Here is a 15973-nt window from a genome sequence, read left to right on the forward strand (position 1 = left end):
ATAAGGGTATGGATGACTTTATTTTTATAGACATAATTGACTTAGTTATTTTCTTGTGATAATCTAACATATGGCCAAATCAAATAAGACATATATTTGAAGGACATGGATTTTTTTTTCCTTATGCCACACACCTGCTGTATTTCTTCCCTTGTGCCTTTCAGCTATGCCAACATTTACCCTACCTAATATGTACAATAAGGTGATATAGTGGGTTTAAGTATTGGGCTGCTAATCCAAAGGTCATGGGTTCAAATCCATCAACTATTTTGGGGAAGATAGAAGAAGCTATCTACTCCTATAGAGACTTCGTCTCATGAACCCTAAGGCTTAGATCTACTTTGTCCTACAGGGTTACTAGGAGCTGAAACAGCCTTGTTGGTAGTGGGATCACCCCACCCCCCACCCACCGTCTCTGCCCAATTTCATTAGGTTTGCTATCTGCCCTCACCTCACCAATAATTTATAAATGCCTTGAAAGTAGAACCTTCCTTATTATATTTAACTGAATTCAAATTCTAGGAAATAGTTATTAACCACTTAAGATTGTCAGGTGCTGGGGGACAAATGTAGGTATAATGGCAGAGGCAGACTCGCCACTAAAGAGAGGTGATACGTTAAATTATGTCCCGTACAGAGTGACAGCTGCAGGAGACCACACAGGCAGTTCTACCCTGTACCATGGGGTTGATCTGATAGCAGTAAATTCCTTGATTATTGCTATTATTAATATTAGTTTTGAGGTCAATCAGTAAAAACATTCCCAACCATCCAGATACTAGTCTCATTTCAATACTATCTTAAACCTCAGTTTTTTCTTATAGCTTTAATTGCAATAGCTACTTAAGTAAGAAGAATTCTTCATCAGGAATTGCCAAGCCAATCCCACTGCTATTAACTTCTGAAGTACCTTAAAGGATGGAGTAGGACCGCTTCACAGACCAGCCAAAGCTGTAGATCTTTTACAGACATAGCCTGTATCATTTTTCCCCCACAAAGCAGGTAGACTCGAAACTATCGACCAAACAGCTCATTGCTTAACCCACCGAACTGCCAGACATTCCCTAACTTGAACCCATTACCAGACCAGAAAAGTTGTCTTACAGCTTCTTAGTTGACTTATAACTACATTTACAACTTTGTGAACTTGACTGACTCCACAGTCAAGGGCTCTGGGTACATGGTGGGCTACACATTGGGCTGTTCACAATCAGCTGATTCTCTGGACAAAGATGAGGTTTCCTGTTTCTGCAGGGATTTACGCTCAGAAACCCTCCTGCTCACCTCTCTCCTACAGATCATTATGAGTCAAAAATGACTCGGTGGGAGTGTGTACATTCTAGCAATAATCTCTACTCCTGAATTTGAATCCTAGCATGACAAAAAAGGGAGGAGGGGGGTTTGGGGAGCTTACTGGCAATTCAACGTTGAGCCATCTTCTTTTTTTAAAAAAAGGCTTGATTTTGAAATAAATAAATAAAATAAAGGTTTAATTCAAGATAGGAAATAAATTATATACGAAATCACACAAAAGGGATTTAAGATATTAGAAAGTATAAGAAACACTTCCCAATTTAAACCAACCCCCGGAAACCAGTGTAAAGTCTTACTCCATCATGGAGGGCGGGATGGTGCAGCAGTCTTGAATCGCAGTCAGGGGCGAGGTCAGATGAGCCGTGTAGGATGCCTCTACAACCTGCTTGTTCCGGTTGACCACATCCAAGTAACGATTGAACTTCTCTCGGATTTTTTTGGCTAGCTGTGGGACAAGAGTGAACAAAATTAATGGTAAGCCCAAGACAATAACCCATTGTTCTTTTTCTAACAAGCGTATTCATTTGTGTCGAAAGCTGCAGATACTACACGTCAGAGGAAACAAACAAGCTATGCTCACGTCTTATCCCACTGCGCGGGTTGAGATAAAATGCAAAATGCCCACCAGTTACAGAAGTCTATGCCGTCAACAATAAAATAGTATCATCTGTCTTACAGCACACGCTGGAGCATTACTGAGGTCTCTTATGTTCCGATTCACTTAGAACAAATACCTACCATTAAAATGCTGGGTTTTAAAAGAAAACACAGACTACTGATATGACTACAGTCGGGGTAATAGAAAGGGTCAAGGAGAAGAGGTCTCGTCTATGACGACACTGGGTTTCCAGTGAATTGTAGGAGGGGAACCAATGAAGGCAGGAGAAAAGATATTCGGCACTCTTCCTGCTGCACAACTCCAGGGGGCTCCACTTAGACTGCCGTCAACGTGAACGGCCATTCCCTGGAGTTGCACCAGCAGACAGCCGTATAAAACAAACTCTCCGGTTAGACATAGACTCATTTGGTCTGTTATACCTTTAAGAGCGACAACTATCTTAACTGCTATGAACAGAACACTTTATCATGATTTACTTTCATGTGGGAATAACAAAGGTAAATTCATCACCGCACTGCTTCTCCCGCCAGTGTGCCCGTCAAATACCACAGCTTAATTACAGGTCTCCCAAGAAAGCAGTGTTGTTTTTCTTCCCCCTTAAACGAAATGTTGCCCAAATGAAATGAAATGACTGATAGAATTATAGCTAATTGGTTTTGTAGAGCTATTCATTATCAGCACACCAGAGGAGAACTGATCACCTCCTTTGGGTCATGCATCTCGAACAATCCAATAGCTTGCAGGCTAAGAACATGAACCCAGACCAGGGTCTCTTCATCTGTTACTTCCAAGCCAGTTTTAAAATCTGAATTTGTTCCAGCAATATCCCTGAACCGTAAATAGCCTAGCCTCTCACTCTTGCTAGAAGTTGTACAAATACTAAAACATGGGCAATTTCTGGACATTACCAAAATAGCATGAAGGTAATGTTTACTTAAATAATTTGCTGTTCAGATTTTAGTATTTTTCAGGGGGAGGTTTGTGTGCCTTAAAGAGTAACAAAGTCCATAAATTATTCTATTCTCTGCCCTACAGTTCTTACTATTAAAAAATAATGGACTTCCTTATTGATGGTATAGCAATAAAATATACAGCCCCCTTTGGTTTTCCATCTTAATTTAGACCTGTGGCAATTCTGCACCCCTCTCTTCTTGGGGAGACTTGGCAATGTCTGGAAATATTTTGGGGTTATCACAACTGGGAGAAGGGGGTTAACTGGCATATAGTGGGTCAAGACCGTGGATGCTATTACACACCGAAAATGTTCAGAGCAGCCCCCGACAATGGCAAATTACCTAGTCAAATATGTCGGTAGTGCCCAAGGTGAGAAACCTCAAGTTAAGGAAAAAGCAAGGATAATCATTACCATTTTTAATTCGACCCAATAGGTCCTCAGGTATAATTCAGTTCTCCACCAATTCAAAATGGCGCCTTAAAGGGGGAGATCTACTAACACATTCCAACAGCTTGGCGTGTCGATTTCCCTTTCCCAGCGAATGCAAACGAGACAGCCCATGGAGCGTGAGTTCCTTAAAATGCAGGCCAAATACAAACCCAGGGCCAGTCATTCCTTGGCAGCAGATGTGGGGACATGCTTTGGAAGACAGTTCTCTTCCCAAGGCTCTCACCACCAGAAGATGAGAGACAGAGTAGCAGCCCCAGCTTTGAAAACCAAATGTACATTTCCATTAGCTTGCTCTGGGACACAAGTGTTCTGTAACAGGATGAAAGTGAGGTGTGCTTGAAGTAGCTGTATTATTAGCACTGTAAATTTATTTTAAAATAAAGGCAGAGTATGTAACCATTTCTCTACTACACATAAGTATACACAGAAATACTCAGTGCACACACAAACCTTGCTGAACCCCATATGGCAAATATCAAGGGATTTCCTCTACACGTTTGAAGAAGGGTCACAATTGAAAAGGAAAATCTAGATCAATGTAACATAGTTAGGTGGCACAAATCTGGCCCACCCTGTCCTTAGTTAGCCCAAGAGCCAGGCATGGTTCTTAAAATTTCTAATGGTTAAAAATATGTGACACACCATAATTATATGACATCCAAACACCGGTGTTCATAAATAAAGATGAATTGGAACAGAGTCATGCTCTGTTGTTGTTTATGTCTAGTCTAGGGTGCTTTCATGCTGTAATGCAGAGCTAAGTAGTTGTGACAGGCACCTGACAGCCACAAACCCTCAAATATTTATTCTCTGGCACTTGATGGAAGAAATTTGTCAACCCTTGGTCTACAGAGTGAAGAAACTCTGCAGTAGGTCTAAGTCAGGCGCCCTAACAGGTCCCAAGATAGTCATAATCCTAGTGTACCTTAAAAAAATTTTTTTTGCTCTAATTTCTTTCAACAACTCTCCACTGAAGTGAGGAGTCTATATTGCTCACATACCTACTATTTGAATCTGGGTCAGCTTGTAGTGAGTGGCTTTTCTAAAGAGAGTGTGGAGATATCCTTCAAGGCCACGTCATAAGGCAACTCTGCCTATCCTTCGGGGAGTGTTTACCCACTTGTTCGAGACAGGCTCCCATCCTATACGAAGGCGGCCAACACACATGTGCCCTGGTTGGCAGCTGCAGGTGAGTCCGTCTTCAAATCACCTTAGCTCAGGTTGTACCAATAAAAATGGGGAGGGGATAGGGCCAAATGGAAATAGTGAGTTCTCCCTTCCCCACCTAACATTAACTGACTACAGGAGCCTTGGTGGCGCAGGGAGTTCCACATTGGGCTGCTGCCTACAGGGTCCACAGTTCGAAACCACCAGTCGCTCCAAAGGCTAGCCTTTCTACTTCTGTAGGCTCGCAAACCCACAAGGACAGGTCTACGCTGACCGACGGGGTGGCTAGGAGCTGAAATCAACACGACGGCGGTGTACATGGTTAAGGGCTTCGCTTTGCTATTGGGAACACAGCAGCAGCTCAGCAGGAGCAAACCTGGAGATCTGCTTCCCAAAAGATGGCAGACAACAAACGTCCAACCTCCAACTCTGGTGGGTGTAAAACCACCCTTTCACAGGGGTCGCCTGATTCCTAACAGTAGCAAAATTAGTTATGAAGTTGTGTATGTGTGTGTGTGTGTGTGTGTGCTGGGGGCTGAGGGTGGTGGTGGGGTCACCACAACACAAGGAACTGTATTAAAGGGTCGCCGCCTTAGGAAACTGGAGAACCACTGCTCTACTCTTATCCCCTGGGGTCCTCGCTGTCATCAGAAGTAACTCAATGACACCTGACGATAACATTGCAGTTCAGTCCCTGGGTGGCGCAAAGAGAAAAACAAAAAAGGTTAAATGTTTGTCTAACTAACCCAGAGGTTGTCTGTTTGAACCCACCCCGAGGTCCCTCAGAAGAAAGGCCTGGTGTTCTGTTTCTGAAAGGCTCCAGCCTGGAGAGTGCTATGGAGATCAGTTCTACCCGGCACATACTGCGCCACCATGAGCCTGAGGGCCACCGGCTTGGTGTTTGGTTCATTGTGTTATGTGCCACATCAGAGTAATTGAAATGGTAAGTCGTTGATCCGGTTGGTTACTCAAGAGTGTTTTCTTTGCAACGTGAAAAGAGAACAGAAGAGAACAGGAGTCCAACTTCGGAATTCAAAGACATTTCCCGGTATTTCCACCCTCATCGACTATTTGTCCTCCTAGGGTAATAAGAACGGTAGAACTCCCCTGTGACAGGTGACTACACTGAGGCAGATGCAGGGTCAGAGACTCGGGACTCCCAGGAGGTGCTCTATGGAAACTTCGACCCCAGGTCCACTAGGGATTTCCGCCCCGCTCAAAGCGCAATCTCTTAGCATGCCAGCCAAGCCCACGTTGCTCAGCAAAGCACAAGAGAATCTATTACAGAGCCCACTGGGAGACTAAATCCGGGCTCTCGCTGTCAAACTGAAGAGGGCCAGTTCCCAGCATGTCGCCTTCCAAAAGGGGTCTGTATCCTGCCCCGATCCCCATGGACAGGAGCAAACAAAGACGTGCTCCACAAAGAGCTACAGGTGGACCCACCATCCTCCTCAGTGTAATTAAACACACTCCTCTCTGCAGAGCTCAGCTTTCATCTTTTATCCTTCTTGATCCTCTCCCCTTCATCCCCTAAGGGGTTTCTGAATGCTGATGAGACAACGGCACCAAAACCATCTTGTCATCTTTGGGGTCAATCCTTGGGCTAGCCAGCATCCAGTCGCAGGTCAAATGATCAGTAGGTAGTGTGCTGGTCCCCATGGGAACGGGCTCTAATTTGTCATCATCTCCAGTGACAACGTTTCATCACAACATCAATGAATTTCTTTCTTGCTGAATTTCGCCTCCCTTAATTTTCCCATAGACATTTCTGTCATTTGCATACTTCCCCAGAGGGGGCCCACCGCGCCCCCTTGAAAGCTCTTTTTACCTTGGCTTTCCACTTCTGAAGGGTTGGGGGGGGGGGGACGCGAGGGGCAGAGAGCAGGGTTGGGAAAAGGTTAAAAGAAAATGAAAATGCAAAGGCCCAGTACACACTTTATTTATGTCTGTTTCCTAAAAGGAAGGGCCGGAAGGAGTTTTGAATGTTAGGGAAAGCTTTATTTAAAATATATAACAATGAGGCTGACAGGTACAGACAAGAAACGCACACCCTGGGGACTGGAGATTCTGAGCGAAATTCCAACTGAATGTAGAAGAGTTTCACATTTGACATTCAGAAACCTTTGTGCCGGGAGAAGAATGAAATAGCTGGTCCATCTTCCCTTCCCTTCCAGCCTTATTATTCAAGAAGAAACCTTCCTGATGGGTCCACAGCAAGTTTCTGGGTTCGGTTATTTTAAGGCTATGTGACTCAGAAATCATTTCATCCAGACTGCCAGGCACACAGATCTACCATTTCTGTGCAGCATCCTTGCGACCGGAAGTTCAAACAGAAAACGCCCCGCTTTGTTTCCTGGTGCAGTCTGCAAACAGCACATACGAACCCCTCTGCAGTCTTTGCTCGTATTTTACCAGCCAACAGTTTTCAGGTCCCAGAAACACAGAGCAGGCACTCACCATCTATTTTCTGGGAACTGAGCTTTGATTTACTTTATGAATAAGATGCCTTAAAGGCTGATTGTGAGGGTCAAATTAATCAATAAATATATAAACCCCAGGCTCAGTACAAAAGATTATTTATAATGTTATAGCCCAGTCTCTGGACTAAAAGTACGTATGGTTTTGTTGTTTGGTGCCGTCCAGTCGGTTCTGACCCACAGTGACCCTGTGCACAACAGAAGGCCACCCTGCACGGTCCTGTGCCATCCTCACAAGTGCTCCCGTGCCTGAGCCCACCACTGCAGACAATGTGCCAGTCCAGCTCCTTGAGGGCCTTCCTCTTTTTCCGCTGCCCCTCTACTTTCCCAAGCGTGGTGGCCTTCTCCAGGGACTGGACATGTGTTAGTGACAGGCAAACAATGTGCGGTCTAAATTTGTCAGTAAGAGACCTCTCAGTAAAGGGAGAGGGACTTGAATATCTGCCACTTTATTCACTTAGTTCCTTCTTTTGCAAACCCTGCATATGAAGCCCAGTACACACAAATCTAGAGGGAAACCGTGTTTTCCTCTCAGATGGACAGCAATATGGCACGCAGGATTTGTTGGATCAGACCATCCAAGTCTGCCACTGATAGCTAAAGGAAACCAGGTAACTTATTTTTGAGAACGACCTCTCTACACAGGGTATCATAAAAGCTGCTTCAGGAGATTGCTTGAGAATTGAGTGGCATGGTTTGGTAAAAATTAGCAGAGTGACTAGCATACTGTGAATGCCAAATAAATGGTGGCAACGGTTATATATTCTTTAGGAGCCCTGGTAGCGCAGTGGCAAGGTCAGCAGTTCAAAAGCACAAGCCTCTCTGTGAGAACGATGACTCAGAAACTCACAGAAGCAGTTCTATCCTGTCCTGGAGGGTTGCTGTGTGTTGGCATGAACTTGATGGCAGTGAATTTGGGTGTGGGTTTGTATGTTTACTCTGAGATGGAATCTTAAATCGGCTGAGGCAGCACAACGCTTCTACACTCAGTTGCGAACTGAATGAAGGGTTGGTGGTCTGAACCCACCATCCACTCTGCCAGAGAAAGATGTGGGAGTCTGTTTCCATAGAGCAAAGATCACAGCCGGGATAACCCCCTAGGAGGCAGTTCGACCCTGACCGATTGGGTCACCGTGAGTAGGAATCAACTTGAGAGCAACAGGTTTGGTGTCGGTGCTTATGGTCCTGGCTCTGAATGGGGAATCCACAGGACATCTTTTTTTGTCCTTGGAGGAAGGGGAGCAGTCAACCCAGTCAAGAGGGATGTGCAAGCACAGGGCTCAAACCCTTACTGCAGCAGTCAGTGCCTCTCCCTAAGTACTATGCCAGGCAGGCGAGATTGCAACAGTCTTAAGCAGCTTGGGATTCTGCTGGGATCCTCTCCTTTCAAACTCAATGACTGCGCAGAACGCTTTTCCATTTCAGAGCATTTTTACACGCACTTTCTCATTGTGCCTCATAAAAACCCTGGTAGCTGGGCAGTATTTCCGGCCCCATTTTTTTAACCAAGGAACTCAAGGCTCCGTGGTTCGCTCAAATTCACGCTTCATAGGAAGCAAAAGACCATTTCATCGAATCCCCAGCTCAGTTCTCTTCCTGCTGTACAGCTCCCCCAAATTACAGATTAAATTGCCTCGATGTCACTCCTCATTCAAGGTCCAGAGTTCAATTTCTGCCTCACTGAAGTCTTCTTGGATCCTTTTCCCCTACAAAATTTCTTAGGTCTCACTACTTTTTCCAATTCTCTAACATATTTTTATGCAAATACCGCATGCCTTTCTTTAATGCGGTGGCCTCCTTGCAAGGCTTCCTATGAACACCGTGTGCGTAAAATATAAAAACTGTAAAATACTTCCTGCCACATATACTTGATGAAAGGGGCCCTAGTGGTGCTGTGAGTTAGACTTTGGGCTACGACTCATAAGATTAGGAGTTCAAATCCACCAGCAGCTTGCAGGCCGAAAGCTGAGGTTGTCTGCTACTGTAAAGAATTAGTCTTAGAAACCGTATAGGAACAAAAATTGGGTGAAGGGAGACAGCGGTCTGTGTAAGACATGAAAAGAATACTAATTTATAAATTATCAAGGGTTCATGAGGACGGGACGATGGGGGAGGGGGGAAATGAGCTGATACCAAGGGCTCAAGTAGAAAGAAAATGCTTTGAAAATGATGATGGCAAAATATGTACAAAGGTGCTTGACACAATGGATGGATGGATGGATTGTGATAAGAGCTATAAGAGGCCCCAATGAAATGATTTTTAAAAATTTTAAAAAAAGAAACCCTATGGGGTTGATGGTAGTGGATTACCCTTGATGAAGGAGCAATGTTGGAGCAGTAGCTACAGAACTTGGCTACTAGCTGCAAGGTCAGCAGTTTGAGCCCACCAGTCACCTTGATGGAGAAATAGGCGACAGTCTGCTGCGATGAAGATTTACAACTTTGGGAATCCTATAGGATAGGTCTCCTCTGTCTTATAGGGGTTTGTGAGTTGGAATTTACTTGAAACTGATTTTTCCACATATAAGTATCCTAGCTCTCCCCAACAAGCCAGTAATATAACAGTAACTAGCAATTATTAATTACATGATGCCTGTTCATCCTCACAACCCCCATGTATTTTATAGAAGGTTTACGTGGGTTAACTGGTCCAACGTCATAGCTAGTAATATAATCATCAAACCCATATTCTTGAATCACTACAGAAGGTATTTTTGTCCATTCAATATAGTGCCTGTTCTTGCAAGCTGTGTTCAATATTACAACAGTTTCTGCAGCATTTTCCTGACCAGCAGTCAAAATTTCCTGAACAGCTGCATGCTATTCTCTTAAATCACCCATCACCAAAAAAACGGGATTTGAGAAAAACTGCTTTTACCAAAAAATTCACTATGACCAGAGAGCCTTCCCAGGCAACGCCACTGGGTGATCTAACTCAGAGCAAGTTGCTTTATGCTCACCTAGCGGGAAAAATCTGTATTACAAAAGCTCTGCTCTGCCTAGCACAATTACGGGATTTGTTTTTTTTAAGGGGATACCCCTCATATGCATAAGCATATATATGTATGAGTTTCATAACAAGACAATTGTATAACATACTAATGCTTGCTATACCTGCGTCAGGTTCTAGAAAAGGGCAGATGGCTTATGAATTCCATTCAGATCTAGTATAGGCCAATCAGAAGTTTCTGGAACTGTCTGGTTCCCTTCCTTTACTTTCCTTCTGGGTAGTATCAGTCACTAAGATGCAAAGCTTGCCCAACATCCTCACAGCAATGGGGCATGGTCATGATGGGGCTGCTCATGGTCTCTAGTTCGGACCTCTCGAAAGTATTCAAGTATAGGACAGAGCTAAGGAGCCCTGGTGGCACTGTGTTTTACACACTGGCCTGGTAACTACCCGGTAAGCCATTTAAACATCACCAGCTGCTTCTTGGGGGGAAAGATGAGGCTGTCTGTCTTCTCCCATGAGGATTTTTAGCCTTGGAAACCCTATGCAGGGTTGCTATGAGTCAAAATTGACTAACCGGCAGTGGGCTGTTTTTGTTTTAGTCTGTCTTTTAAAGAGCTGACCTGTGCACAGCGGGCAATGACGCTGGGCAAGCTAAATGAAGGCCCAGACACAGAATAGGACCCGTTTGAATTTCCGGTGGTCCGTACAGGCCTCAAGCTTGCCCGAGGGATGTGTGGGAATGGCCCATGACCGGGAAAGGAGGGCAGCTGCTGACAGACAATCCGCAGGTGGACCAGAAGATTTATGTGCAGGCCGTCTGGCCTCCAGGGTCACGGACTCCCATCCTGGGAGAGGTGGGGAGACGAAGATGGAAGAAGCAGAAGGCAAGTACTGACGCGCCCCGCCGGAGGAGGCCGGGGGCTGGGAAGCGGCTGGGGAGGGCAGCTCCCCTCTTTCAGTAAAACGCAGGTATGCTTGACAAGTTCTAAGGGACTTGGTGTGGGGGCAGCTGTTTGTAGTCTGGGTTCCAGGAGTCATGGAAACACACACCCCAGCCTCCTCAAAGCCAAGGTTATCAATGCAAGGGCTCAATGGGCTTCTTGCCCTATTTTTCACCCCACTCTACCCTCAATGACCCTATCCCAACAAAGGAAACAAAGAGTGGGGCGGAGTGGAGCCCACTTCTCCTCACTTCATTCTCTCATGGGAGGCCCCGAGCCCAGACGCCTTTAAACCTGAAATAAGTGCCTGAGCCCTGAAAGTTTACAGGCGGTTTCTTCCCAACAAGGGGAAAAAAAAAATTCGTCCCTAGTGTTGACCTTCGCAAGAACTGTGAGGCTGAGCACTGGCAGGGGAAGGGAAAGGCAGGGCCATGGCATTTAGAATAATCGCTAGCGTTTTACTTCCTGGCTCTGGAGAGAAGTTTGTGCGGAGGAGACAAGCAAGAGGTGAGGTAGAAGAAAAATGCCCGGGTTCATGAACGTTGGCATTCTTCCGTGGCCTGTCAAGGAGCCAGTCAGCCTAATCCTTATTCTTATGATGCCCTTTAAATATCTGTGCACAGCCAGGAGGCTCTCAGAAGCACTCCAGGGAGCCAAAGCAAGTGGGGACGGAGTGGCAACTTGGGCATCCATGTCACTCAGGTTGAGAGGGCTCTGCGTCCCTGCCATTTCACTAAAGCCAAGCTCTATTTCCCCCACACCCGGCGTCAACACTATTCAGTCACAAACCACCCTTGCAACCTACGCCAGAACCTGGCAGACAGCAGGCTCAGGAAATGTTTGCTGCTTAAGTGAAGGATGAAACCTGACCTGGCCTCCTTCAGTGAGAGCCAGCCCACCAGAGCATTTCATGGTCCGGGGGGGGCGGGGGGGGGGCAGAGGGGGGCCTGAGAGCATATGGATCGCACACTTGCCTGCATGTGTCTGCAGGCTCCGCAGTGGAGCAGAAAGAGCCTGGCGGAGAAGCAAAAATCTGCGACTAAACACTTCTTTACCTTCACCCTGGCCAAGAACCCTCTACACCCAAGTCCTGCACAGGTGACCTTGAGACACAATGACATCCTCCAAATGAAAACTCCAAATGTTCCCCATTTCCCTTTTGTCCTCAATGCCGGCCCGACTTGCCATTGCAGCGGCACATAATGGTGTGTAACTGATGCACAGTTCTTCTAAGGGCAGAGCTGCTAGTGACTGTTGATTCCGACTCGTGTGGACTTGTGAGTGTAGTTCAAGGTGTCATGTAGTCTTCTATTATATAGAGATTAAGCCAGAGCCAGGCAGATACCAATGCATATTTTCATATTCAGGAAGATGGATATCCTTTCAAACCAAGGCAAGACAGACAGTACCAGGGAAAGCTTATAAAACCTGATGTCTTCAGCTCTTGAAGACTCCCTACCACTTGAGTCTTGAGGATGGCCCAACAGCTTTTCCGAGCAGGAATACTCCCCTCATCCTACCTTCAAACAGTAAGCCTCCCTTGTCGTGTGCTCATGACCCTCAATAGAGGAAAGGCATTTCTCAGCTTTAGTAGCAAGATACTTGAAACCCCGTGCATGGGACTGATTGAGTGGCCTTTACAAAGCGAGCGTATAGCTGGACCAAGAAAATCTATACAAACCATGTTCCTAGGTCACACACCAATGTGAGTGCTGGTTCAAGTGTACGAGATTTTATACATATATAAAAAATCAGGGGCAAAAGGAAATCCAACAACACCCACATGCATCACTTAGATGAGGTGCAAAAGTTGATTGCTAGTGGGAAATGCATTGCCTGCTATCAAGCCTTGCTAGAAACAACAAAAAGAAAATGTTTCCCATGCAGATCCCAAGCCAGAACAACAACGATATTTGCCTCGACCACAACAATTTTATTTTATTCTTCTCTAAACTATTCTGTGTGTTCCCTTGCCAAGCCGCATCTGATATCATTCTCTAACTTCCAGTTGGATTTAGGAAGGTTTTCTCATCCCCTATCTGTTGACAGGCAGATTGCAAAGAGAGCTGGGGGCTGTCTACTCTCGGCTGTGTGCTTCCATGGGGGGACTCAGCCAACACCTTCCCTAGAGCTGGGTGCTACGCTGGGCCTGACGTGGGTGTCAGAGGAGGTGGCAGCAACACTGATGACGCTGAGGAAGGTCTGCTGTGCACCGTGCAGCGCATCACAGGCTGCAGGGTGCGGAAGCAACACGCAGTGAGAATGGCCATGGGCAGCCGTGTAACCAGGGTCCCCACCTACCTGGGGTCTTCCACCAAGAAAGCAAAGCTACGGGTCATACCACGTGTTGTGTCATGGGTCCAGATTTTCAGAGCAGCCAGCCAGTTCAGTAGTTCTTGATATTACCAGCAATCGATTGCTCATTTCCACAAACTGTTTCCTGCTGCACGGAGGAATCTCCTAGGAATGAGGTCCCCGTTCTGGCGATGCTCGCATGACTTGGCCACTGAAGACGATTTGGGGGTGTTTTCGCTTTTTCACAGGAGCAGCAGTTTGGGCTGAATAACAGGATAGGTCAGGGAGATGGGGAGTGGGGGGTGGACTACAGTCTTGGTCGCTACCTTCTCATCAGCATATTTCCCAACACAATACTATCCAGATTGGAAACGTGTGTGAAATGGATCTTATGGCTCCAGTTTTCAGTGGAATGGTCACTTCTCACGATGAAGCCTTTCTGGTCTTTAGAATGAGGACCTAGGCTCAATCTAGCCCCTTCCACTTCAATTGGGGAGGGGGGGGCAGGGGTAGGTTCAGGGTTTGAGTAAAATGCTCAGGCCCATGCTTTTTCAAGGGTCTGCTTTGCTGAACGAAAGCATTTGCACACATATGGATCGCAGAGTTGCAGAACTATGCAGACGGTGAAGTTCCAGCTGGGGCCAGGAGAGAGAGGAGGACATCCCAGTGGGGGCTTTGCATGTCTTTTCCTGTCCTGGTCCAACGGCCCCACCGGGCCCTCTCCTTGCTGCAATCTATTCTCTCCAGCTGTGCCGGCCTGCAAGTCCCCACCCCCAGCTGACTAGGAGAGACCCTGTCAGCCCCTTCACTTGCTGCTTTACAAAGGCAGGGACATTAAGCTGAGGAATCAGGGATTGAGGAATATGGTAGTCTGGGCCTTTGCCAACACATTAAAAACCTGTAACCAGAATTCTCAAGCCTTCAACACGTGTGTGTTGAGAGAAGATTCCATTTTCTATAGTAGATATAGGAATACAGGCACAAGTGTAAAAATAACGAGTCTGAATAAAGTGTAAATATGTGCACAGATGATTCCATAGGTAAACAATGGATATTACCTTCTTATGTGAACCAAGAGCACGTAACATACCATGTGAATATACGGTGTGTGTGAATGTGTGTAAGCAGGGTCCCCTCAATTTATCTCGAGACCAGGCACGCTAACTAGTGTGTCCTATGTTCCCCTGAAGTCAAGCGGGTCTATATTTAGTACAGGAAGTAAAGCTTTCCTGGATACGCGTACATATTTTAACTGCCGGATAGATACAAGGCTACAGAGCATATGCTGTGTATACTTTTCTCCTTCAACTGTAAACAGGATTGCTAGCTCCTCTGAATTCCACATTGGCATGGGGTAGTTGCCGGGCTGCTCCATTCCCCTTGCTCCATGCCCACCTTGCCCTTTCCCCAAGAAGCTGGCTGAGGGATATTCCAGGTATCCTGGACTATGATCAGAGCTTCATAATAGGCAGAGAAACCAGGAAGTTTTGAGAGGTATGTGTCGAAGGTTTGCCAAGTCCTCCGGGGCAATGGTACTGACAAAAGCTTTACCAAGCGCAGGTCCACGGAATGGATGCCACGGAAGTGAGCAACTTCTGGTTATGAGCGCCTGAAAGGAAGCCCACTCGATCACCCTTGACGCTCAGGTGGTAGGCAGACAGCTGCAGTGACCCGCTCTTCTTCAGGGGCCTGTGCTTTTCACAGGACGAGTCATGCTGGTGCACGGGCCGAGCGTTCTCTGCCAACTGGAAAGACAAGGTTTCTGGACCCCACCGATAACCGCAGCGCAAAGACGTGGCCGTCGGCTGCAATAAAGTTTAGGTTTTATTTTTAAAAAGGTGGGGAATGGGGAGGAGTCCTAATAGAAATTCCATAACGACATAAACTGTAATCAACTGGCATAAGGTTACGTGAATAACGGAGTAATGATGAATGGCGTAAAAGGCAAGAGTCATCCAGGACTTCATTTATTTTTATATCTTGTTTATGTTCCTGCAGGAAGACCCATTAGTGATAGGATGCTCTTGCACACAAGGTGCATGTCATAGTCTGGTGATTTATTAGAGCTAAAATGCTTGCCGCCAGCGGTGCAGAAGGCACCCACACCAGTGTTACTCACGTGACTGAGTACAGAAACCCAGTCTCTCCCTAAGTTAGTGCTGACACTTTAATCAGAACATTTTTGATGTTGAGACACATTATTTATCCTACTTCAGTTGGTGTTAAGACTGTCAAAAGAAAAAAGGGCACTCTCCTCTTAAAAATGAAATTAAAAATGAAAGTCTCTGTAGGGAATGTTAGAATAACTCAGTGGTTGAAAACATGGGTTTTAGAGTAAGACTGATTTGATCCAAAACCTCGCCCTGTCACCTCTATTTGAAATATGATTTCGAGGGATGAAGGCCCCCTGGGAATCTGTGTACTTAACTTCAAAATGGAAAGAACTACAGGACTGTGTTCAAAACAAAGTGGGGTAGCTCATCTGAAGGAGTATATGATAACATGAAATGCCATGCTAAAGAAACCATCAGTGATAGGTAGGTTTATTTTGCCAACCTGGCCAATAAATACATGTGGGATTAATAAGGCCGCACTTTAATTGAAGGGCAAAGAGATAAATGGCTCAGCGAGCCTTGCTTTTCTGTCTCTTGCTAATGATTGGATCAGTGTGCGGCTGACTTAGCTAGTTCTCTGCCTCAACTTGTGAGCTACACTACCTGTGGGACACCCAACCCATGGACTGTGTCACTATAGTTTGAGGTTCGACCTGCTTTACCACACTGCTGGTGTATACATCACTTG

General features: G+C 45.9%; 1 protein-coding gene across 1 annotated transcript in view; it reads right to left on the minus strand.

The window, feature by feature from the left end:
- The window catches only part of CACHD1 (cache domain containing 1), a gene marked incomplete at its 5' end in the record, with an annotated part of 257365 nt that overhangs the window by 114329 nt on the left and 127063 nt on the right, over nt 1–15973 (minus strand). The window contains one exon of the mRNA XM_004699368.3: nt 1611–1759. Within this exon, the coding sequence (XP_004699425.2) occupies nt 1611–1759 (149 nt within the window). The remainder of the gene's footprint in view (nt 1–1610; nt 1760–15973) is intronic.

The sequence above is a fragment of the Echinops telfairi genome, unplaced genomic scaffold (assembly GCF_000313985.2).
Source record: "Echinops telfairi isolate 266 unplaced genomic scaffold, ASM31398v2 ScPeMD7_443;HRSCAF=831, whole genome shotgun sequence".
Classification (NCBI taxonomy): Eukaryota; Metazoa; Chordata; class Mammalia; order Afrosoricida; family Tenrecidae; genus Echinops; species Echinops telfairi.